Here is a 27088-nt window from a genome sequence, read left to right as displayed (position 1 = left end):
TTTTTATAATAGTACTTTTTTTGCGACTGTTTTTTGTTTTTTGTTTTTTTGGGATGGGCATATTCTGGACATATTGAATGTCAAGCCTTATTATTATTATTTTTGTGTAAGTCTGTTAATTTTGGTTGGCGTAGGTTGTCATATAGGAAGGGAAATATCGACTGACAAGGCATAGCAATACAGTGACCTCAATATTGTTCAAGGAGTATGGCTAATATAACTCCAAAATCTATCAAATCGAGTTTAAATGATGAATCTAAACCGTTCAAATCGATTTACTTTATTAGTTGTGCGTTTACATGTAAAATTTATAAATTTTTTAGTTTATTTGGTATCAAGTTAAGTGGTCAAATATGTGAGTTTTTAAGTTAATTTTAATACATTCATTTTTTAATTTTTTTGCCGTTTGATTTGATACTAAAATAACTCGAAAATATAAAAAAATTGCATGTAAACGCATCACTCATAAAGTAAATTATACATCATTTGAACTCGATTTGATAGATTTTGGAGTTGGTATTATATAGACTGAAATGACACTAATGTTATATTAGTTATACTCTTGTTCAAGATGTTATCACCATTTTTCCTATGAGTCACATTCCGTGTATATCTCTCTATTCACAAAAGCAATATCCGGTTATCATTTATCAGATCAACACAGAGTTTTTTAGAAAACGATTAATTATGAAATTCAAGTAAATTTGTTAAATGTAACTCAAGTAAATTTATTTGTGACAAAATATTTATCAAAATAAAAAGTCATAATAATTTATGAATCATTTGATAAATGTCGAAGACGATAAAATTAAACAGTTAATTTTATACATATTCAGTGGATGACTGATTATAGTAAATATGATACAATGTATAATTAAAGATATATCTTCAATTTTAGGCTTTTTTTAACTTTGTTAAATACTTTTTGGTTGTCAAACTTAACATAACATATTTCTTATTAAATATTGATTTTTGGCAATTAACTTCAGAGCTTTTAGATTATTAGAATTTTTAGGAATTAGAAAAATCCTTCTAAAAACCAACTGAGGGTCCCACAAAGGAAAGGATGAGCACTCATTTTTCTCATTCTCTATGTAGAATTCTTCTGTATGATTCATTCCTTCCAAAAAATATGAAAAGATCTTGTGGAATATCTATTTAATTATTTTTTTCAAAACAGCTCCTTTTCCTTTAATAGAAAAAAATTTTGTTTTACATATATGTCGTGTAGTGGGTCTAATTACTCGGCATTCCTTCTTTAAACATGATGTAAATTCAATGCAAATACTGGAGTCTTTACATTAACTTCGCAGATGAAGATCTGATGTAATTTCTAGGGAGAATTTCATATATACCACTTAAAAACTGTGAAATTATGTATTTATTATCCAAATTTCTATATATACTTATGATTGTTCATAGTGTTTGTGTCGACATATATAAAGTTATGCAAGTATATTTTCTACATAAAGTTATGTCGCCATGAATAATTCTAGTTTGGTTGAACAAGTGAGAGATTAAAAAGAAAACAACATTATTTTGCTGTATTTTAAACATAATTAAGTAATAAAATAACAATTATTATTTTAATGGTAAAATAGTGATATCAAAACAATAAATATAAATCGGTAACAATAATAAAATAATAATAATAATAATAATAATAATAATAATAATAATGATGATGATGATGATGATGAGTATGGCTAATATAACATCAGTGTCATTTCAGTCTATATAACACCAACTCCAAAACCTATCAAATCAAGTTCCAATGGTGAATCCAAACTGTTCAAACCGATCTACTTCATTAGTTGTGCATTTATATGTAAAATTTATAAGTTTTTTAGTTTATTTGGTATCAAGTCAAGCCGTCAAATGTGTGAGTTTTAAGTTAATTTTAATACATTCATTTTTCAATTTTTTTGCCACTTGATTTGATACTAAAATAACTCGAAAATATAAAAAGTTGGCATGTAAACGCATCACTCATAAAGTAAATTAGTTTGAACGGTTTGGATTCACCATTTGAACTCTATTTGATAGGTTTTAAAGTTGGTGTTATATAGACTGAAATGACACTGATGTTATATTAGCCATACTCAATAATAATAATAATAATAATAATAATAATAATAAATATATTATCATTATTAGTACTAGTATTATAATAATAGTAATCATGATCATGATGATAATAATAAATAAATATTAATTACTAAATATTTATAATTAAATACTATAATTGTAGTATATTTTATGATGATAATGTCATGGTAATGAAACTATGATGATGAGATGATGATGATGATGATGATGATCCATAAGTTAAGAAGTCATAACTACACTCTATTTATGGGGTTGTAAAACGAGCTTAGGTAGCCGAACTAGACAAAGTTTGAACAATGCTCATGAATATAACGAGCCGAACTAGACAAAGTTTGAACAAAGTTTGACTGCATACCGCATATGATCCGCATATGATCTGCATACCGCATATGATCCGCATATGAACCGCATATGATCTGCATACCGCACATGAACCGCATATGATCCGCATATGAACCGCATATGATCCGCATATGAACCGCATATGATCCGCATATGAACCGCATATGATCCGCATATGAACCGCATATGAACCGCATATGATCCGCATATGAACCGCATATGAACTGCATATGATATTGTTATTGTGTATTCTTATATATGTATGTTGCTTTTATATTAGAGAATAATGAATATAAAATAGTTCTATAAACATGTGTATTCTTATTCTTGTTGTGAGATTATGCTTCCAAATATATATTAATTTTTATTTTAAAATCCGCATATATAAATCCGCATAAAAATCCGCATATGCGGCCGTATACTGTATATGCAATATGCGGTGACCTTCCGCATACCGCATAGAAACCGCATTTTATAACACTGGCGGTGAGTCATCGCAGACTACAACAATTCAATAGAATTGATATTATATTCGGCTGTTGGTCCTTTGAAAATTCAAACTTGCAAATAGAATTTGAGATCCATCAGCGCTTTATAGTTGGCATATTGATAGACCAGGAAACAGTCCCCATCCTCTGCATTAACGCACCGTTTGAGTTTATAGTTCCGAACCGTCCGATCACAATCCGGCCCACATCTGTAATGCACGGGTTCCTTTAATATTCATGCGGATTTAAATCGGACACGTCAGACCTAAATTCAAAACTTGAGTTAACTCAGAGGATATGAATTCCAGTAGACATTCTAATATCTTCTCCAATTTAATGGTAACATTTGTTCAAAGTTGCATACAAGATTCTTCACTTCTTCATATTAGAGCAGAAAATATGTATTCTGTGATTTATCTGTCATTGCAAATATCAGACTTAACTATATCTACCATCTATCAACTCATTAATAAGAGGGACTCCCAGTTCACTCGGCTAAAACTCTCTGTAACCCTTTATCGTATAGTCCATCACATAGTGACAAGATACCCGAATTATACCCGAATTATACCCGTTTAATTCTTTTTGGGGGTAATGCCGAACCAAACGCCGAATTATTCGGTTGACCAAATTAAACCCGAATAATTCCCGAATTTTACGAATTATTTACAAATTTTTCCAAGAACAATTATTTTTTTGTTTTTTTTGCTCCCTTGCAAGACTAAGATTTCTGATCCGAATAATTCCGAATCATTCCCGAATTATACCCGAATTATACCCGAATCACGAATTTTTGATCTCGCCGAACCGAACCCGTCATTTGTTACTATGGTCCATCAAAGCAGATGATGATGTATACATACCATATAAAAAAGCCCCCCATCAGATCTAACAGTTGGGTTCAGGATATGTTGCCTTTTCAGTTTTTTTCCATTTGATTTCTGCTCTTTGATCTTTGCATTTTGGTCTTTACCTTTGCACGTCTTTTTTATAACAGAGGAAAGAAGCGCTGGCATTTGCCGAGTTTTTAGTATGATCTGGGGCATCTTTCGTAATTCCATGAGTTTTCTGCTATGAAATTGTATTGATAGATGAGAACTTGTAAATGCTGCCAAGACTACAAGGGTACATTGCACCAACTGTCATAAAGCACACTAGCAGTACCAATAAACAGTGGACTAACCCAGTGCCAAAAAGAGAAGCTTAATATTAGAAAATAAATAGGCTCACTATATTAATGCAAGTTCTTTTAGATTCAACTCTAATGCTTCTCTCTAATCAATTCTGTAAATTTGTTTTCTTCACTGAAATGGAGGTGAGAGAAGTTACAATGAGTTCGTCTCAGTTTTCTGAATTCATATCACCTAATGTAACAGAATATTTCTGTTTAGATCCAGACCATCCGATCATAATCCACACGAAAATTGAAGAGACCCGTTGATTCCACCTCAGGTCAATCCAGCCAAATTCTGATCAAACAGTATGGATCTAAACAGAAATATGTTGTTACCTCAGAATATATGGGCTCCAGTTTTCTTGGATCAAACACAGCCATTAACCCCTTCATATTTGCCTAACAGAGGTTAGGCCGTGAAGTCTGTGATGCTAATAACTGGGTTTGATCTTCCCATTAAATATATAAAAAATAGCATTCTTCCAAAAAGAAAGAAAATAGTTTCCCGTCAATCTTTAATTATGTTAAGAAAGAGAAACAGTTTCTCATCAATCAATTTAATTTGAAAAGTAATCAAGAATATTCACCTAAGTTCCCACACAAGCAGTTTAACCCGGTTCTCACCCTTCCTATTCAAACTAACTTCAAACAGCATCTTAACCGTACATGCCTCTCAAACATCAAAAAGCAAGAAGACTCGTCTCACATAAGGATTGCTTTCATTTTGCTTTCCTAGTATATTGTTCTAAGAATAAAGTCCGAGCTACTTTTGCAATATAATTTGAAAAAGAAAAAGACATTGCTCCATGGCTGGTGGTGTCAAACCAGTTTAAGAATCCCACAAAAAAGGAAGTTTTTCCAAATTTTCATTGCTTCTAGATTACACCTTATAACATTATTTCTGCTCCTACAAGAAAGCAAAATGCACCCAATCTATGCTACCACCAGTAACAATACATTGATTCCGTATAAATCCTCATGATTCAAATAATCACGGCCTTTTTAAGTTTTCAGAACTAACAATTTGAAAGGAACAAACCTCGAATAAAGAAACGACATTGCTAGCCTAGTTGAAAGGAGCAATAATTCTCCTGCGCATCTTAGGTTTCTCTCTTTTCAGATACATCTTCTCCATGTCATTCAATTCTCGACTTGACCCGTCAGGTAGACTGACAAATTTCCAACCCCCTCCAGCACCACGCTTGTCACGTGGACCCAGCTTCTCCACTGTAAAGTTCCATCCCTCATCAGGCCGCCTCCTGCTATACTTGTGGCACTTCACCTCCCCTGCCACCTGTAAAGGCATAAACAATTAAATCACAAAACTATGATTTAGAAAGCTTGTTCTCATGTTAAGGGTAGTACAAGCACCTTTCTTTTAAAATAATGGAAGGATGTAGGAGGTACTTCTCATGTTTTAAAAATATGACATATTGGTAATGGGCATAACCCTTCCTTTTTCAGAAAGCTTGTTCCTCTAAAAGGAGAATTTATTTTATATGAAAATTCAAAGAATGAACTATATATACAGAAGTGCTTGCCTTCTTTTTGTTGAACTCGAGTCGTTGTACAAATTCTTCATAGAGCATCTGATCTTCTTTCATGGAAATTTCATATAGCACCTCGTCAGGATCTCTGGTGGACCCATCCCAGCCTTCTGGCATGACTTTAAAATCAGGTTTATATGGTAGAGATGCCACATGGAATTCTCTATCATGTGAATTGAAGAACCTAAGTAGAGAGGCAAAAAGGATGAACAAATACAAGACATGTCAAGCAACAAAGATAAGTTTGTCAACAAAAGAAAAACATATGCATAAAGTGACCAGCAAACTGTTGTTACAGAATGCCAAACAAGATACAACAACAAGGACATATAATGGAAGAATGCAATTCCGCAGGTATAACCTCTAAATAATATGCATAGCCCTTTTCATTTCTGCCCCTAACCTACCACATCTACTACAAAGGTCTGTTTGGATTGCAGTCAATAAATGGAGTTATAATATGTTGATGCAAATTAAGGAACCTCCTTCAAATGAAATTCCATATTCTTCTAATGTATTCATTCAAGAAAAACAAATCCAACAACTATTAATTAACTTAAAACCATAAATTACAATGATTATTAATTAGTTAATATTACTAGTTCCTCTCCCTAACCAAATCCATGGCTCATCAAACCACTCAGCAAGACTTTCATGTACGCAACTTGTCAGAGAAGTCAGGAAAATCTCCACCTGTAGTATTATGGAAACTTGACATGCAATGGTGGCACCCAACCAAACATTATTTTCAGTTTGCTCTGACTATGTAAAGGGATTATGAAGGATAGAGAGGGGTGCATTATCCACTAGTAGAGTAGCCGGACTCAGATTTTATATTTGGTTCTATGATTATTAAATGGTGTTTGTATATGTCTTGAGTTTTGACCTTTTAAAATTTAATCTCTCTAAGTTCGGATTAACCAAACAAATCAAAATTTACTTTGGTTAATTTGGTTCAGTTGTTAATCTGTTGACAAGTACAATTCGGTTGGTTGGGTTATATTTTTGAAAACCGAATAAAATTTTGGTTTGACTATTTTAATTCAGTTTTAACCGAACCAACCGAATGAACACCCCTACAGCCAGGGGGGATTAACATTAGCGACTCAAATTATGCCCAAAAGCCAGGGTAGGCCAAACTCCCACAATTGGGCTTCCCAGCAAACTCAAACTACAGTTGTGGTCATTCCAATTTCCATTAACTGCAGTTGCATTACTCCATACTGCCTTTAAAGATACCCAAAAAAGAATTTTTTTTCTCAGTGTTTCTTGCTCTATATATGCAAGGACAGGGAATTGTTAAAAATAACAGATATAGTTAGGCATTTCATGAACACTGTGATGAGAGACTGAAAATGTTTACCATGTTTTAGAGGAATTACATGATACTAGTCGTTTTTCATAGGTACAGTTAATATTTTACTGTTCTTTCAGGAGAAAATATGAAACTATTCCTACTAAGAAAAACACTAGCACGTACTCAGGAAAGGTATCAAGCAAAATCTCAACAGAGTCATCCAATGGTTTCCCCAGTTTCTTCTCTTCTTCTTCTTCCATTTCCTTGAGCCAGAGAATGGCATGAACCCTCTGACGCATCACACGGTAATCTTTTGCTAGGCGCTCAATTGTGTAAACTTCCGGATTCTCTTTGTGAAGCCGGTACATCTCCTTTTTCTCTGAGTCCTTTAGATAGCTCCCTCTTGCACCTGGCTCTCTCACCTACACACAAAAATTTCACCAGAGGTTCCTTTTACTTTAGTTTGCATCTGCATGTTGTTCGCATACCTAGAGCGAAAAGGTTGCAAGCTATGTATGTATAAGATAGTAACAAACATGATCATTAATCTTTGCTTGTCTTTTGAATTTTTAAATTACACAAAAACCAATTTATTAATACCATATTCAGCATCAAAACCATATCAATCTTGTTCACCAGAATTTAAGGATGGTACCAGACTGGGTTTTCAATGGGCATTCAATTCAGGTTCAGCCAGGGATCAAGACTTAACTGATGCTTCCCAATGAAATATCTAGCAAATTTTGCAATCAAGGGTTTAATTCACTGCATGTCAAAAATCCAATCATCTACAAAAAGAGCAACCTGCTTGAGAAGATCGCAAGTTTCATCCAAGCGATCATCCCAACCATCAACAAACTTCTCGTTGGCAATGTTCTCCCGATCAACAGCTCTCAACATCGCTTCCTGGTCATCCATGGCGCGAACGGTCGCCAGCATGTTGCTCGAGAACCCGTCAAAGTGATCCTTAGTGGACCCGCTAGACCAGGACGGAGCATCGCCCCAGTCTTCCGCGGAATTGGAGGTTTCCGTGCTCGACGGGGGTTGAGGTGGGGGTTGGGAGGATGAGCCGGACAGATCCCATTCATCCGATGGACCCCCGCCTTCACCACCGGAGGTGGAGTATGAGAGGCGGCGAGAGGTGGATAGAAGGGATCGCGCTGGAGGAATGAGATGGCGGGACTGGAGAAGAGACCGGATCGCATACATTTTGGGGTTTTGGGGCAACTGCGCAGTGAGTTGGGGAAGGAAGGGTTTTTCGCTCTTGTTCCTTTCCGGCAACTAGTTCTGAACCTCTGATCAGTTTGGTCTTAAAAAGTTACTCATCAGTTTAATACTTCTGGAGCATTATCGGGCCGGAACGTAGATAAAGCCCAAAATAAGAATCTTCCCAAGTTTCATGGCCCGTATAAACAATATTTAAAGAACAGATAGTCAAATAACCGAATTCCCCTCCCCTCAGGCCTCGGGTTACATGGAGAATTTTTTATTTATAGAAATAAATAGAAAGAGTGCATGAGAATTTTTATTAGTATTAAGATCGGTAGAAGAATCACCGATTCTATTTTTTTTTTTTTATCGGTGGGGATGAATTTCTTGAGGCCAAAGGATAGTCTGCTCCCTAAATTTTGAATTGTCATATATAAGGAACTAAACTCCAATTTGTTCCAACAAAGTCTTTTATTGTAAATTTTTTGTACAAAAGCTAATTAATTTGTGATGCCAGTTCATGTCAATAAAATGCATATCCATCAGAAGAAAATTGTTCCCTGTGAAAGTCTTTTATTAATATTTTTGATGAGGGATTACGATCCTTCTCTATCATTCGCATTGAAAATTTTCATCAATAAAATACAACAATGAAAATATGTATTTATGTGAGAATTAACTTTTATGATCTAGTGATAAAATGTTCTTTATGTGAGAGATCGTATGTTCAAAATCCGAATGAAAATATTCTCTTTTTAATATTAAATAGTTTAATCTCTGACTTTTACTCAGAAAAAAAATAATAATTATTATAAATTTAGTAATTGAAGAGCGAAAAGAAAACCCGAATACTTCATGAGGGTTAAGCAATCAAAATAGAATAATATGCACCTTCTCGCCTTCTCAGGCATAGTGACAGGTTTGAAAAACGGAAATTTTGTTGGGGTTTAAATTTCGTAATATAAATATAATATAATACAATTTGAAAATAGACGTTGTTTTATAATTCAAATAATTTGCTAAAATATTGATACTTGTAAATAGAACAAATAGATTTTTTTTTTTTAGTATTTTACGGAAAATAATTTATTAAATACAAAAATATTTGGAGAGATGTTGAAGACAGTTATCTAATAAAACCAAAAACTGTTCTGAACCGATGGAGAAGCATGCAATAATATTGATTCTATTTAGGGGTGCACAAAAAATTCGTAGTTCGTGATTCGATTTGAATTTGATTCGAAAAAGTTCAAAATAAATTTGTTTTGAAATTAACTCAAACCATTTCGATTCAAAATTAATTCAATTTCGAATTCAAATTTGATCAGATTCGATTCAAATAGGTTCGCAAATTTATTTGGTTCGAATTGGGCTGTAAGCACCTCACGATCGCAAGCAAGCCACATGGGTTTTGCTACTAAAGTCACTGCCAACTCGACACGTTGCCAATTCGGAGTTTACTGCTTTTTAGATAACGAAACAAAAGAATAATAAATTATATCATTGGGGAAAGAATAGATGGCAGTGGGGGAGAATTCAAATAAGATTGGATTTTTGCAACTATAACAAATATGCCAACAAGTACTTGTAATTTGGTTTTGGGCGACTTGAAAATATTGCTGAAGTCTATGGGGCTGTTCGGTAACACCCCTTAATCCTAGTTAGAATTAAGTCCTAAGGAAGCTTAAGGAAGCAGTGTTCGGTAAGCTAAAGGAAGGGGCAACGGATTAAGGAAGCTAAAGGAGGGGGGGAAGGTGCCTTAAGGAATGAGCAGCGGATTAAGATCCGGGCAAAAGGAGGCTAAAGGAGGTAGGCTTAATCCATGCTAAGGAACCGGTGTTCGGTAGGATTAAGCGGCTAAGGAAGCTAAAGGAGGCTTCTTTAGCCTTAAGGAAGCTTAATCCTGTTGAGCCGAACAGCCCCTATGGGCTTTATTATGGATGCATTATCGTCCAATTAATTTAACAATGTTATCTCTTCTCTCCTTCTTTGCGATATTATGGATGCATTACTGTCTCCCTCTTATCTCCCTCTCTCGCTCTCGCTCTCGCTCTCGCTAAACCTAGCCGACGAAGAATACTCGCTCTCACTCTCGCTCTGTCTCTCTATTTTGTTGCTTAAATAAATTTTGTTGATTTCTTGTGTATCGAAATCGATTTAAAATATCAAACTTTGATGATTACTGCCTCAATTTCGAACTAATTTCAAATCAAATCGAACTAGTTTGAATTATACTGAACCAAATTTGAACTGGCATTTTAGGTTTGAAATCTATTTCAATTTCGAATTGGATTTTGATACAGCCTATGTCAAGGTAAGACTCGAGGTTCGTAATGGGCTTTATAGCGGGATATGTGTTTGTGTGTGTGGCGTTCCGTCCCGAGAGGACGGTCCGAATTGTGTAAGTCGAGATTAAGAACTCGATGGGAATTGTGAGACACTATAACTCTAGCCTGTGTTATGTCTCAAGTAGTGAATGTGCTAGCCCCGATTCAATGAGACTGTTCATCTTAAATAGCCTCCTCCAATTCTAACATCCGACATTGTCAAGAACTGTCAGAGGAGATCGCATAAGAACGATCAGGCTTTCGTGGAACGCAATAACACCCGTATATTCGAAATGCGAGGTTCGCATAGAGAGCGGTGACGTCCGTAGAGGAAGCAGTGACTAAATTGCACCCGCCCTGTACGGAACGCTACTGGAGGTGACCCTAAGTCGACTCTGGGCCGGGCCTTGGATCGTGATGCTCCCATCTCGGGTTGGACCATGTAGTCAGGCTGTTTATATTACTCTACCTTTGGGCCTATTGTTTGATCTCGAGCTGATTTCATTAGGATGGTTTTCAACTCAAGTTAATCTTTGTGACCCAAGGTTGGTTTTATAAGGGTCTTGGGCACATGGCCCTATCAGGTTTGGTTCAAAATTATTTCAAATTCGAATTCGAACTAGGACAGGTTCGATTTTGTTCGGTTCGTTTGCAGCCCTAATTCCATTCATGGGCAAAAATGAGTTACAGGGAATAGAAATGCAGCTAAAAAGAGCTTGAAAGCAAAAGGAAGAAAGCACCATCTTTTAAATGACGTCTTATGCGACTAGAAACTACTCAACTAGAAAGGGAACAGGGCCACTCGATCAAATCTTTTCTTTTTATTTACTACAGTCTCTTAAATGACCTCAGGCTCAGTGTTTTTTTTTGTTGGATTTACCTATTTGGATTTTGAAAGGGTGCTGGACGTATAAATAATTTTCTGACCCATACAAAGGTGGAGTGATGTTCAATATGGGGTGACCCCATTTATTATATATATATATATATATATGAGTAAAGCTAGGGTGTGATGTGCTCATCAAGAGAGTTTGGTGAGCATAACTCCAAAAGTATATCGGACCGACTTCAAACACCGAATCCAAACCGTTGAAATCCTTGTATTTCATGAGTGATGCATGTACATATAAAATTTTAAAAGTTTCGAGTTTATTTGCTACATAGTCAAGCGGTCAAAGTCTAAATGACCGATCCAAACCGTTCATCTTGTTCTCCATATTAATATGTGCTTGGAGACCAAATTTTACATTTTTTGGAATTTTTTTACTATTTATTAAGCCACTTTGAAAATCTGGATGAACAGTAAAAATAGTAAAAATTTCTGAACCACCAGATCGGCGATTTTCAAAGTGGCTTAATAAATAGTAAAAAAATTCCAAAAAATGTAAATTTTGGTCCCCAAGCACATATTAATATGAAGAACAAGATGAACGGTTTGGATCGGTCATTTGGACTTTCAATCTGTGATTTATATTCCAATGCACAAGGGTGCCCATGCATTGCAATGCACCATAGCCCATCTATATATATATATAGAGAGAGAGAGAGAGAGAGAGATAGGCTAATGTGCTTTTAGTAGCATATGGGCCGAAACACACATGGTCCAAATTTGAAATTTCAAAATTCAAAAAGTCGATCTGAACCGTTCATCTTGTTCTCCATATTAATATGTGCTTGGAGACCAAATTTTACATTTTTCTGAATTTTTTTACTATTTATTAAGCCACTTTGAAAATCGCTAATCCAACGGTTTTACTGTTTTGTTAAGCCACCATTGAATCAGCAATTTTCCAAGTGACTTAATAAATAGTGAAAAAATTCAAAAAAAATGTAAAATTTAGTCTCCAAGCACATATTAATATGGAGAACAAGATGAACGGTTCAGATCGACTTTTTGAATTTTGAAATTTCAAATTTGGACCGTGTGTATTTCGACTCATATGCTATTGAAAGCACGTTAGCCTATCTATCTATCTATCTATATATATTTATTTATTTATACACAAATTTCTATATAGTTTTGAGTGTGTTGTATATTTATTAATTTGACATTTTGACCTCGTTGGTAGCATTTTTTTTTCTTTTTTATGATTGATTCTCGTTCACGTTTAACTAGAGATGAAAACGGATCAGATAGTGATAAAACCATATTTGTTTCCATTTTTTGTTCGGATACGGATATATATACACGAATCAGATATCATACGGATACATATGAAAACAGATACAGATTAGATATTGGATATCCGTAGATATATACATAAATATTTTCGTAGTTTATATTAAACTACTAGTATCATACTCGTGCGTTGCAACGGGGACATATTATAAGAAACAAATATATCAATGAAAATACTAATTATCTAAAAATTAAAACACATGTTAATAGAAAATTTATATGATTATGTATTTTTAATTAACTTTAATCGTGATCTCTGATAACAATTTGATGATGTGATGATTCTTTATTTTTAAGTACCAATGATATCAAATAATAGCTCGATTCGAATCTAATATCAAATATCATACAACAATTCAATATCAACATATAATATGATATCAAATAATAGCTCGATTCGAATATAATATCAAATGTCATACAACAATTCCATATCAACATATAATATGATATCAAAAAACATAAATAAAAAGTGTTATTGTTTGTATGTATAGGATATACACACACACACACACACATATTATAAGAAAAATATATATTCACACACATGTTCCAATTTATATTCTTCTTTGTTTTCAATTTAGAATACACACACACATTGATATATTATATATTGGAAATATATTCTAAATTGCCCACACCAATATGTATAGAAACAAAAAAAAGAAAAATAAAGAAATTAAAAAAAAAATGATTTCCATTGTGATTCGTATAGAAACGAAGAAGGAAACAATAAATAAGAAAATGGAAGGTGGAGTCTTCTCAATTGAAGAGGAAAAAAATGGAAATAAAGGAATAAGGAAACAAATAAATATATAGCTATATTTCAGAATTTGTTCATTTTAAATTGTAACGTATCGTGTGGCAGCACATGTGGTTGGTATGTTTTTAACTAAATTTAGACTTCTATACATAAATGAGATGCATTTAATCAAAAGAAGACAAATTATGTAATTGGAGAGCTGAGATCAAATCCAAAGTTTCATCTCTCAATCGTAGCCGTTGGCGGATCGGACACCCAACGTGCATAATAATAGAATGGAGATATGTGATATATCAACCATTTGAATACAGATATTAAAATTTAAAACCATATTTGTACCACTATCTGTATGGATATTCGATATCCGATCTTTGTCTCTAATTTTTTAACACATATTCGAATTCGGTCATATAATACCGATATGTTTTCACCTCTACATTTAACTCCTATAGTTTGAAAGTCTGACTCTGTTTCTGAACACATACATGAATAATTTTGAGTGAGACTATGATAACATGTATAGCGCAAATTGGTATTTTTTTTCAACTAAAGTATTATATTTGAATGGTTCGGAATTTTTAGATCTAAGTGATTTTCCACTTAATAAAATAATAAAAAAAATCTGAAAAATATAAAATTTGATTTACAAATATACCTTTATATGGAGATCATGTTAATTGATTATGGAAATATAACCATAACACTTATTACAGAATATCATAGCCTCGCTCTAATAATTAGTATTAAATTATTTGAGTTTGAGTGATGTTTACCATGAAGATACCTTTCAGAATGTTCATTTCACATTATCACATATATGACACGCAAGTAAATGTAATACAAATATATGAAAATTTTGAACGGGAATATTTATTGAAGCTGTCGATGTGGCAGTAGGAACTAGGAAGTGGGAATTAACGATCTTTCGAAATTACAAATTATTATTGGGTTGAGGATTATATATTATTAAATTTATGGATGATTATATATTAAACTTTATACAATTTGACTTTTATATGAATATGATATGTATATCAAGATATCATTAAATATAAACGGTTGGAAATTTGAAGTCGTCGTATGAATGATAGAAAAAAAAAGTTAAGTTTGATTACTTTTAATGTACTTGATATAAATATTGAATCCCTCTTGAAATTTAAAATTAAGAATTAGTTGTAGTGATTATTAAAAGATAATAATTGTCCTTTTAATCTATTATCAGTGACTATTGATTCAAGTTTAAACCAATATTTTATTGTGATTGACTGATTGCAAAGGATATGAAACCCATGTTATTTTCTGAATTCGGATTCCCCTTAACTCCTTAACCAAATTTTAATGGATCCGGACCGTCCAATCTGCTCTGGCACAAATATTAAAGGAATTCATTCATTTCACCTCGAGCTGGATTGATCCGTATTCTGATCGGACAGTCCGTATATAAACTCAAAATTTGGACTACTTTAGGGGACCCGACCTTCATTTTCTTTGGTAGATTCTGTTTCCCACAGTTCCACACCAAATTTTGTTTCCTTTCTAAAATAACATGATAAAACTAGAAAGTGTAAATCTCAAAGCCGTATATTTTAAAAAGGTGAAAATGGCAAAAAAAATTTAAAAAATTAAAGGAGCGGAGCGATAAAAGACTTTCTCTTTTTGTGTTCCTTCGCTGATTGGCTCGGTTCGTCCGATTGCTTCTTCAATCAGCTCTTACAATCTCTCTTTTGGCGACCTGATAGCTGAGGCGAAGCGGAATTAGTCAATATAACTTTCTCCATGAAAGTCTGGCCTAAACGCAAATTCGACACTTGATGCTATTTCCCATCTAGGTACCCCTTTGATTTTGTTGGGATTCTTTCTATTGCTTTGATTTTTTTTTTATTTTTGGGAAGTTTCTGGTCCGATTTTGCTAGATATTTTAAGGGCATTGGCTTTCGGACAATGAATTAAAGATATTTTGGCACTATTTCAAACAATACTATTTAATTATTAATTCGGATCGTTTGTGCAATCTACTAGCTTCTTCACCTACCGAGCTTCATGTTTTAAGAAGACCACCTCCTTCAATGGTACACTAGGTATTCGACAAAATTCCCAGCTGAGTATTTTTGAAGCCCCAGTAAAAATGGATGATGGAGAATTAGACCTGTCAAGCCAGCTACTGTTACCCGACCCTGAAATGTCAAATGCCTTGGAAGAATTCATGAAGAACACACAGACCTCATGCACGCACACTCACACGTGCAACCCTCCTGGCCTGGCTGTAACTTCACATACCCACACATGCCACCACACACACACCCAAGTATTTGCCTCTTTAGATGAAACAGACCTAGCTGATGAGCCCAATTCCAGCCTGAAAAATACACGTCGGCCATTAGGTAACCGTGAAGCAGTTCGCAAGTACCGGGAGAAGAAGAAAGCTCATACTACCTTCTTAGAAGAGGAGGTAGAAAAACTTAGGCTGATCAACAAACAGCTTCTGAAAAGGTTGCAAGGTCAAGCAGCACTCGAGGCTGAGGTAGTTAGGCTGAGAAGTTTACTTTTGGATTTTAAAACTAAAATAGATTCAGAAATTGGGATTTTCCCATTTCAGAAACAGTGTGAGATTGGTGGTGTCAAATGTTTTGACATGGCAATTTCAGGCTGGGAGGAGAACTGTGGGTCTGTGGTGGTCGATTGTCAGACAAGTCAGAAAGGTGATGTGTAATTTTATCTGATCCGATCTCTTTTTTTTTGTTTCTCTAATTTGAGATACAATTTTAGTTTATGTAGTTATTACTTATATCTATGGGTAGTTTCTTTTGTATGATTAATACAGAAACAAGGCTATATGTGCAGCTCAAAAGCCTTTTGTGATACAATAATACTGTCATGTTTGGAAAAATAGTCTAGGAAAATATATTGCATGAAAAAACAGTTATGCCCGAGAGGCTTAAAGGTGTTGTTTTGTAAATATGATAATTTCGGATACTTTTTCCGTGATGTAGAATTATTGGTAATTTAAATGAAAGCTTTTACATTTGCAAATTGTCTTATTCATAGTATGTGTTGGTTTTATCATGAGATCGGTTATTTCTTTTAATTTTCTTATTTTTAAATTTTGTCAGCTGTAACAGTATGCAAGTTATTTGGGGAAACAATAAGAGGAAAGTTTCATCCTTTTTAACTTCAATCATGAAAGCAGGTACAGGTGTGTATTAGAGATACATAGTTATGATAATGCAGTACCAGTTAGCTTGATGTAACTGCACATAGTTATGATGCCATTGTACCAGTTAGCTTGATTTAATTACCTTGGCACCCAATTAAACCTCAGTAAACCCTTGATTTTTGTTTGAAGTGGAAACATTTTCTTATAAGTCCATACAGCAAGAGTATCATTAATTATAATTTATGTTTCTGTTTGGTGTTAACAAACCAAAGTTCTGTGATAGCAAATGTTGAAGTAAACTGTGTAAAAATGTGAAATTTTCTGTTTTTCTTTTTTATATTCTTATAAATAGCTTGGGTTGAGATACAAATAGATAATGAAGGCCGCTAAGATCCATTTTATTATGATTTTTGTCTTTCAACAATTATATTTTCGTTATTTAAGCGTATCTAACTATACCAATTAAATTAAGAAATGATTATCTGTGTTTTTTTTTTTTTCAAATATGTGTTGATTTGCTTGATCAAAAGAAACTACAGTTCTACTAATAAGAAAATGGGCATGGTACATTCAGTTAAGGATAGCATGATACTGCTAACCTGAACAACAGCAGTTCAACACTTAAAAGAATTTAAGATTTGCTGTATGTACTTGTATGCCATCTAATGGTAGTCCCACCAATGATTAAACATGAATTTGTTTAAATAATATGTAAATATGGTCAGTAGGTAGTTAGCCGGAATCTAATCTCAGATTTGAAAAGACGCACCAACTTGCATTAATTTAGCAAACGCCTAGTCCGCGTGTTACGGTAGATTTATTTTGATTGACACTGAAACTATTTTTTTTTAAATTGTTCCTCGATAGTCTTTAGAGTTGGTCTCGTTGTCTTATTATCAGTCATATTTTTTTTAGACAGAAAATATCTCAGATCACTAAAATTAGTTTATATTACTGAGTGAGAAATAAATATTAATAAATAGTGTGTGTGTGTGTGTGTGTGTGGGGCGGGGGGGGGGGGGGGGGGGGGGGGGGGGGGGTGTCCAAACAACTTTGGACAGTCTCATCCAAAGTCTTACCTAAATCGTTCGATCTGCATCAAAATTCGTAGAAAGATTTAGATTCAAAGAACCATTTAAATTTATTAAGTTTTAAATATTGTACGACTTTCAATGTAAATCGAATGTTTAAGCTTGATTTTAAATGAGGATTTGTTCAAAGTCCTTCGGACAAAACCCAATCCCAAATAAACAACCGATCCATCAGATATATAGAAAATTAAGTTAACATTAGAAATAGAAAGATTGATGCAATTTCATTTCCAGAGGCATCACCAGTAATAAACAATCAATATCACACTTAATTTATTGGAATGCAATATAAATATAGCGTCGAGTGCACGCTTGCATACGCACAAGTAGGGTGTTTAATATGTGGTATGACAAAATGGCTAAAAAAAGGCATATCATGCCTATGACATATCACAGTTGGTCTGATACACCGATCTGTCATGGCGTGTTAAACATGACATGACCATCATGTTTAATTTTTGTCGGATTTTAAGTTGTTGGTTGAAAAAAATTCTAAAAATTGTGAAAAATATTTGGAAAATATTTTAAAATAAAGAAAAAAAATACTAGAAATATTTTATTATATTTTAGCTCGTAAAATTTTGTATAATTATTTTTGTTGAGACAAAAACCGAATTAAAAGTTCGAGATTATGTGACAAAATTAATATAAATTTGAAAGCTGGTTATTTTAAATAACTAGTATTATACCCGTGCGTTGCAACGGAAACATATTATATTATAAAATGAAGAAGATCAAAATTTTGATTTACAATTTGAATTTTAAACTTTGATGCAAGTAAAGAAATTTGATAAAAAAAAACAAATGACTTGTATAAATATATACATCCCATAGGCAAAATTCAAAAGAATATAAAATATTTAGTGAAAGTGAATTCATATTAATAAATTAATTGCTCCATTTGTGGCACTAATTATAGTTAATGTTACTAAAATCCCTCCTTATTGGCTTTTGGAGCCCTCGACTTACTTGTTTGGCTAGATTTGCAAAACAAACATAATTGCATTTTACAGTTTTCCTTCTTGAAACATGTGCAAGTTAATGACAACTGGAGATACAATAAATACACATCGATGATGAATCAATAAACTGCAATATAACATTAAGGATGTGGTTATGAAGCACAAGAGTATGGATAGCAAAAGCATAACTCAAGATTAAGGACAATTAATATGTAAATTTGATAAAATAAGCTTAAGACTGAACTAAGTGAGGCCTACCATTGCAACGGTCCAGGAACCATTGCAACTGAATAAATAAATTCACAAAAATGACTGTGCCGCATTTAATCGAAATCAAGCGGCTCCAGCCGGAAGTTGAGACGAAGACTTCCGTTGTGGAGACCGTTACAACGGTCCTTGATCATTGCGTATCCAAACATGTTCGAACTACCCTACCATTGTAATGGTCCATGTACTATTGCAACGGTCAGCATCACTTACTTTCTATAAATATAAGCTATACCAAGATTTGGATTGACACTCTAGCCGTCCCCAACTTTAATATTTTGTATTTACAGATCTAGAGAAAGTTATTGTTGCATGTGTGCTTAAACTTCAATACTCACAATCAATCTCAAGCTTATTCAATCAATTACACAACTCCTAGAGTGATCCTGCGTGATCAAACCATTTACTACTTCGAGCCTTTGTGCTCACCCAGCAATCCTTGAGTCCTCGTGAATCAGATTGTCTTTCTTGAGCCTTCAGTGCTCTTTGTTCGGGCCGTGTGACTTTCCAGAAGATTGTAAGGGCTCACTGGTTCCACTTTGTAATCATTTCTCATTAGATAAAGAAAGGCGCACCATCTCGAAGGTCGGGGGTCTCGAAGACGTAGGCGTTAGTGTCAAACTCCGATAACAACTCTTGTGTCAAGTGTCTCTAAACTCCAATCTTTACTTTATTTATTTCATACTTTTAGTTTAGGACAAAGTTATTCTAAGTTTCTGCCAAGAATAACTTTAGAACACACTCGAACTTTATAACTTAGATTAAAATTTAAAAATGCCCTATTCAATATATGTTATACATAATTAACAACTGAAACTAAGAACGAACCTGAACATACTAATAGAAAAAATTATCTTATCAAAATTGAAGAAGTAAAATTGTAAAAAGATTCATTGTAGCTTAAATTGAGTAATGTATTGAATTTGAAAATATCAAATAATTTGATAAGATATCAAATGCTGATAAAATATTTTTAAAAGATATTAATATTTTATATTCTTAAAAATAAATTGGTCATCCATCATAATTCTTAAATAAGAAAATAAGGAATAGGAGATAGCTGAAGTAGAGAAATATGGAAATGAATAAAGTAATTTTCTTCAATTTTGTTCTCTATTCAATTTTAATTGTAATATATCGTGTGGTAGTATGTGTAACGAGTATGCTTCTAACGAAATTTAGACTTCTACACATAAAAAAATGCATTTAATCAAAATAAGACAAATGATTTGATTGGAGAGCTGATATTAAATCCGAAATTTTATCTTTCAATCATAGTTGTCTGCAGATTAGAACATCTATGTGCATAATATAAAAATGGGAATAAAACTAGGGTGTTCTTAAGCTCACTAAGGTGTTTGGGGAGCTTAACTCCAAAATATATTATATCGATTTCCAACGACAAATTCAAACCGTTGAAATCCATCTACTTTACAAGTGATGAATTTACATGCAAAGATTTTAAGTTTTCGAATTATTTTAGTATAAAGTCAAGTAGTCAAAATTAGAAGGTTTATAAATTAATTTTAGTGCATTCATTTTTTGAACATTTTTTTTACCACTTGACTTTATACAAAATTAATTTAAAAATCTAAAAACTTTACATGTAAATTCATCACTCGGCAAGTAAAGTGATTTTAACAGTTTGGATTTATTATTTAAAACTAATCTAATAGGTTTTGGAGTTAAGCTCACCAAACACCTTGGTGAACTTCAGAACACCCTAGTTCCACTCTAAAAATAGAGATATATTTCTATATGTGGTGTCACGTACTATCTTGCGTTATGACGTTACTAGTATTGTACCCGTGCATTGCAACAAAGTTATATTATAAGATTACTGTAAAATTGAACATATAGATAAATAATAAAATTTAGTAGAAGATAGCATACACAATTTTTCTTTGTTTCTGAATTATTTACAACACAAATAATCCATGTATACTAAATTCGAAGAATAAACAAATAATTGTTTTATTTCTTCATTCAACACTGATGGTGAAAAAACATATTCTTATTTATTTATACCAAACAAGTATTGGTTATTAAAACTAACTTAATAAAGATGAACATAAATTGTTGTCAAAATAAGATGAGTGGAAATATAGTACATTATATCATTTTCTTCATATTATTTTATTGCATTTCGAGATTTTCAATCAAGAGATTTTGAAGGTTGGAACCACAATTGGCCAATATGGTTCTGATAATCTGGTTAGGCTTTAGATTTTATGTTTTCAACATTTATGTTTTTAATTTTGAAATGCAATAAGTTTCAAGAGAAATTAAAAAATGCACTTAATTTACCATATTCGGATGGATGATTAATGTAGATGTTGATTTATGTTACTTGTGCAAATATCACGAAGGAACAAGTTTGTACGAGCATTAGAAATTTATGTAAATAAATTTTGATAAAGGATGCTAATATGCAACTATAGTCATAACATACATAAATTAGGTTCGAACTTAACAGTAAACGTACAATTTAGTTGGACATAGACCCTTTAATATAACTTAATTTGCTTATCAAGTGATATGGAAAGAGAGTTGATTTGCTTTTTAGAGACCTTAAAATTTTCCATTATAGGGATTTCTATAGAAACAAATAAAGAGAATTAAGGAAACAAAGAAAAGTTTGATTCTACACAAAGAAGACGATATAAGAAAACAAAGAAATTAATAAAAAAGTCACTAAAAGTCAGTGTATATTTAATTTAAATAGTAACATATTATGTGGCCATATGTGTGGTGATTATATTTTTAACTATATTTAGACTTTTACATGTAAAAAAGATATATTTAATAAAAAAAGACATTATTTAATTTGAGGACATAGATTAAATTTGAAATTTTATCTTTCAATTATAGATGTTGGCGGATCGGACACCTAACATACTTAGTAATGGAATAGAGAAATGGAGATTATGTGCTCATAAGTGACTACGTGATGTTTAGTGACCTGCCTTGCATGTCAAGACCTCACTCGAGCGTATCGCATAGTGCTAATTTTTACTAAAAGAGAATACGTCGCGCAAAATGACCCATCACAAGATATTCGATTCACATTATGCAATAAAAATGTGCATTGTAACATGTTCTAATGTGTCGCATCATTCCGTAACGGAATTCAACAAAGCATGTCATTTTTAATTTTCTATGTAACTCATTATAATTTGAGGTTTTTCTTTAAATTTGAACAACCAGCAAAAGTTTGACAGCTATATATTTCCTCCTCGCAATTTTGATAGCATGCACACATTACATATGATTATAGTACAATATATACGCACTTGTTGAAATTATAATATATAGTTTATTTAAGTTTAATACATCATAATTTTGAATGGAGTTATACACTAAGAGCATCTACAACTCTGAAACTCAACTAAATTTCTAAATAACTATTAATTACTTTTTAGAAGTTAAGGTCTCTAAAGTTTCTAACTCTTACATCTATGAATTTAATTTTAGAGTTTCTATTAAACCACGTTAGCAGTAAATTAAAAAGAAGAAATAATTTGAGTCAATCATTTGGTCAGCATAGAGTTTATAAATAATTTCTTAATAAGAAACTTTACTATATAGTTTTTAAATAATTAAAAAACTCGCTCACATCTCTAAAATTGAATTAAAAATTAAAACGACATAGATGCTCTAATAATTTTTTTTAAAGAAATAACAAGACACATTTTGCTAAAAATGTGTTGAGGTAAGTCGAGAGGGAGCAGGCTTTGTTATAATATTTCTTTTTGGGAGAATTTCACGTATGCTCCTCAAAAACTTCAAAATTATATTATTTTTTCTCTAAATTTTAAAATTACATATCCCCCAATAAACTTCAAAAACTCACATATTTACTCATTTTATTGTCTTTTATATTAAAACACATTCTAAATTTATAAAAAATACCTATTTCACCCTTTTATTAAAAAACATAAAACGTTCATCTGACTCCAATTTGAATATGAAGGTTCCTCTACTATCCAAATTGCTTTAAGATTCATGCGCGCTAGATTAGCACAAATCTTGAAGCGAACACACACGAATATTGAAACAATGTGCACAGATCTTAATGCGATACACGCGGATCAAAATTGCTTCGATATTTGTGCATGCTAGATTAGCACAAATCTTAAAGCAAACATGCAATAATCTTATTGTGATGTGCATGGATCGGACGGTAGAGAGACTCTTTAGATTCAAATTTGAGTTCAATGGGACATTTTATACTTTTAATGAAGGGTGAAATATGTATTTTATAAATTTAGAATAAATTTGAATATAAAAGATAATAAAAATGAATAAATATGTGAGTTTTTGAAGTTTAGAGGGGTAACTATGTAATTTTAAAATCTAGAGGGGAAAATACGTAATTTGAAAGTTCTTGAGGGGTATACGTGAAATTCCCCCTTTCTTTTTTGAAATACTTTTTTCTTATTTCAAATAGTCGTACGTCTCGCTGATATATCGCTTTATTAGCTGATGATGCATATCAACTTATCAACTTGTGGGCTTACTAAAAACATTTTTTTTTTCTTACAATGTTTGACTTTTGTGAAATATTTTTTTAAGGTAAGTTATTTGGCTGTCATATGTTTTTTTATTTTTTTATTTTGTCTTTATTAATCATGCGTCGTGTGAAATCAAATTGACTCTGCTGATATCTTACCGTCCATTCCAACCACCCTACATTCTAACTCAGTTCAGTGCAATTCCAAATTCGAATAGTTGAATATTTTTTCGGAATTGATGTAAATAATTTTTGAACGTTGATTTTCCAATGTAATAATTCATATAAAACTGAAATAAAAAATCCAATAATTTTTTATGTACATATAGAAAAAATAATACATATCACATCTAACAGTTTTATGCTAACATATAATATTTCAAATTTTCGTTATTAAAATGTTAAAAATGAAAACATAAAGAAGACAAAAATAAATAGACTTTTCTTTTTTGAAAAAAAAAATATAAATGGATTTGAATCCTCATAAAAATATTGTACTAGCTTCTGAGTTAGGCTGGGGTGCTATGGATAGCATAGTGGCCTCTATGCTACGGCTCAATATTTGAGTTTTCAAAATCCAAACGGTCGATCCGAACCGTTCATATTATTCTCCATATTAATATCTGCTTGGAGACCAAATTTTATAATTTTCTGAATTTTTTTACTATTTATTAAGCCACTTTGAAAATCGCTAATCCAACAGTTTTACTGTTTTGTGCAGCCACCGTTGGATCAACAATTTTGTAAAATACTTAATAAATAGTAAAAAAATTCAAAAAAATGTAAAATTTGGTCTCCAAGCAGATATTAATATGTAGAATAAGATGAACGGTTCGGATCGACCGTTTGGATTTTGAAAACTCGAATATTGAGCCGTAGCATAGAGGTCACTATGCTATCCATAGCACCCAGCCTAACTCCCAGCTTCTGAACTTTTGCGAAGATTTTTATTAATATCCTTGAAACAAATGTAAATTTTAAAAATGCCCCTGTCCCCAATTTTTTTTTTAAAATGCCCTGACCGCCTGGGCCCAGGGCGGCCCAAAATTCCCTGTGGGGCGCCAGACCCTGGGGCGGCCCAAAGCACAAGCAAGGCGCCACACAGCAAGGCGCCACACAGCAAGACCGCCAGACCCTGGGGCGGCCCAATGTACAGTACGCTACTAACATCTCTTCTTTAACAAACTACATTTAAAAAAAAAATTACAAGTATTACATGACATAATAATGGGTACAATAATAAATGACTAATTGAAAAATAAATGACTAATTGAAAAATAATTAAAAAATTTTTAAAAAAAATTACAATGTTAATACAGTACGTGTACAGCAATTGCTATAGTAAATATACGGTACGCTACAGTGCGTGTACAACTAAATTGCTACAGTAAATGTACAGTACGCTACAGTAAATGTACAGTAGGCAACAGTAAATTTACAGTAGGCAACAGTAAATGTACAGTACGCAACAGTAAATGTACAGTACGCAACAGTAAATGTACAGTATGCAACAGTAATTACAACAGTAAAAAATAACTACAGTAATGACTAATTATTATAATTAAAAAACATACCTATTCACTCAGTTTCTCGCCTCGAGCGAAATTCTCAAATCGAGAAGTGGCAGAGGCAGAAAACGGGGTTTAAATCAGATTAAATATGGGGCGCCCTGCTGTGTGGCGCCTCACTTGTGCTTTGGGCCGCCCCAGGGTCTGGCGCCCCACAGGGAATTTTGGGCCGCCCTGGGCCCAGGCGGTCAGGGCATTTTTAAAAAAAAATTGGGGACAGGGGCATTTTTAAAATTTACATTTGTTTCAGGGATATTAATAAAAATCTTCGGAACTTTTGAGATTTAAAATAATATTTTAAATAAAAATATGCAATTAAACTTATCATCAAGTGCGACAATAGCAAGCAGAGTAAAATTGGATAGCTCTACTAGCATTGATTACTAACCTTTTTCTCGATGACAGTTTCTTAGTCTCTTTTAGTCAATTGCTAACGGGTTACCCGTGACCCGTTCCGGGTTACCCGTTACGGGTAACGGGTAGGACGGGTAAAGGGGTACAACGGGTACGGGTAAAACCCGTAACGGGTAGACGGGTAAAACTCTCAAAACATATATCCGGTCCGTTTATTACCCGTACCCGTTGCGGGTTGACGGGTACGGGTACCGCGGGTACGGGTCCGGGTATCCGGGTACGGGTCCGGTCCGCCCGGTTTTTTTTTTTTTTTTTTTTTCTGTTTTTTCCTTTTTTTTTCTGTTTTTCTTTCCGTTTTTTTTTCCGTTTTTTTTTTCTGTTTTTCTTTCCGGTTTTTGTCTGTTTTTTTTGTCAGTTTTTTTTTTTTTTTTTTTTTTTTTCTGTTTTGTTTTTCCGTTTTTTTTTTTTCTGTCTTTGTTTCTGTTTTTTTTTTCTGTTTTGTTTAATATTTTTTTTCTGTTTTTTTTACAGTGTCGTATAAATATTATTACGTGTTTATAATTCAATTTTTATAATATGAATAGTTCGATATCAAATAGAGTATATATATACATGAAATTATCAACTCGCGTCTTTATAATTTATAAATGAATAAAATTTGTACCTTATATATAAAAATTATTCGTACGAAAATTTGTATATTTATACGGCTAAGTACAAATCTATTTATTTATTTCTTTAAGCAAGTCATTTTATTTTATTTTCAAATTCTCATTATAATTAAAACAATAAAATATAAATAATAATATCTTAAATTAATTTATTACATTAAAAATAATTATGAATAATTTGAAAACAATAGATTAAAAAATAAAAGTTACCCTCCTCCTTTATTCCGGGCTTGGGACCGGCTATGTAAAATAACATAGGCGGAGTTCTAACTTTTTTTTTTGTTAGTAATTGTTCTTTAAAATGAATAATTTAAAAACTAATTGAAATGTTTAGAAATTATAATTTTTAAAATAACCATAAATATTAAAAGAGGTTAGAAAATTATACCGACACTACCTATCTAGTAGTTTGGATTCATATACCATTGTTCGTTTTCTTCCGCACCGTCTGAATCTGAATTAGGTTGAGGCTGAGGCTCGGTAACGCTTTCTTCAGTATCAGCTGCAGAAGATGATTCTTGAGCTTGATGTTGGTTGCGCTCGTCAGCATTAATCCAATCTTTCAAGCACACAAGTCTTTCAAAAACATGTGGACCCAATTTACTGCGTTTGTCGGAGAGGATCCTGTTCGCCGAACTAAAACAACTTTCTGAAGGGACGGTTGACACGGGTACGGCAAAGACGTCGCGGGCCATCATCGCCAGTGTTGGATAAGACCTTTGATTCCTCTTCCACCACGTCATGATGTCAACGTTTTCATTTTCGTTGCGCATATTCAAATAGCTCACTAACTCGTTTGTGGATGCGTGCGGTTCGCCATCTGATTGAAAATCTGCTAACAATCCACTACTGCTAGTGCTCCTGAAAGTGGACCTATTAAAAAATAAAAAAAAATTAGTGGACAAATAATGTAGATATTATAAATAATAAAGATTAAAAGCATAATGTATATTTATTCATACCTAGGACCAGCCCGGGACGAAGAGGGGTTCTGGTTGCCACTAATTCTTGAGTTGTATATGTTAAACATCTCAGCGAACTTCGCATCCACGTATGCCTCGACCCTGGTTGCG

General features: G+C 32.9%; 2 protein-coding genes and 1 long non-coding RNA gene across 4 annotated transcripts; 1 reads left to right on the top strand and 2 right to left on the bottom strand.

The window, feature by feature from the left end:
• Window positions 1–4924: 4924 nt before the first annotated feature.
• On the bottom strand, window positions 4925–8253 carry GCD1 (ribosomal protein L20). Its single transcript, XM_078326652.1, has 4 exons — window positions 7762–8253; window positions 7141–7379; window positions 5655–5844; window positions 4925–5407 (listed from the first exon to the last, which is right to left on the bottom strand). The coding sequence occupies exons 1-4, from the start codon at window positions 8164–8166 to the stop codon at window positions 5180–5182; spliced, it is 1062 nt and encodes a 353-aa protein (XP_078182778.1). The 5' UTR covers window positions 8167–8253; the 3' UTR covers window positions 4925–5179.
• Window positions 8254–15199: 6946 nt separating this feature from the next.
• Window positions 15200–15574, bottom strand: LOC144576309 (uncharacterized). Its single transcript, XR_013518628.1, has 2 exons — window positions 15452–15574; window positions 15200–15260 (listed from the first exon to the last, which is right to left on the bottom strand). It is a non-coding gene; the product is annotated as an uncharacterized LOC144576309 (long non-coding RNA).
• LOC144576295 (basic leucine zipper 23-like) lies at window positions 15461–16935 on the top strand. Of its 2 annotated transcripts, none has more exons than XM_078326625.1 (2): window positions 15461–15956; window positions 16032–16935. In XM_078326625.1, exons 1-2 carry the CDS (start codon window positions 15561–15563, stop codon window positions 16143–16145), a joined length of 510 nt encoding a protein of 169 aa, XP_078182751.1. In that variant the 5' UTR covers window positions 15461–15560; the 3' UTR covers window positions 16146–16935. The 2 variants fall into 2 exon arrangements, with proteins under 2 accessions (XP_078182751.1, XP_078182760.1); XM_078326634.1 differs by having other exon boundaries at window positions 15561–15956; window positions 16081–16302.
• The last annotated feature ends 10153 nt before the right edge of the window (window positions 16936–27088 follow it).

Source organism: Carex rostrata, chromosome 2 (assembly GCF_964058835.1).
Source record: "Carex rostrata chromosome 2, lpCarRost1.2, whole genome shotgun sequence".
Classification (NCBI taxonomy): domain Eukaryota; kingdom Viridiplantae; phylum Streptophyta; class Magnoliopsida; order Poales; family Cyperaceae; genus Carex; species Carex rostrata.
The sequence above is the reverse complement of the archived record's forward strand: the minus strand, read 5'-3'. Positions and strand labels throughout refer to the sequence as shown.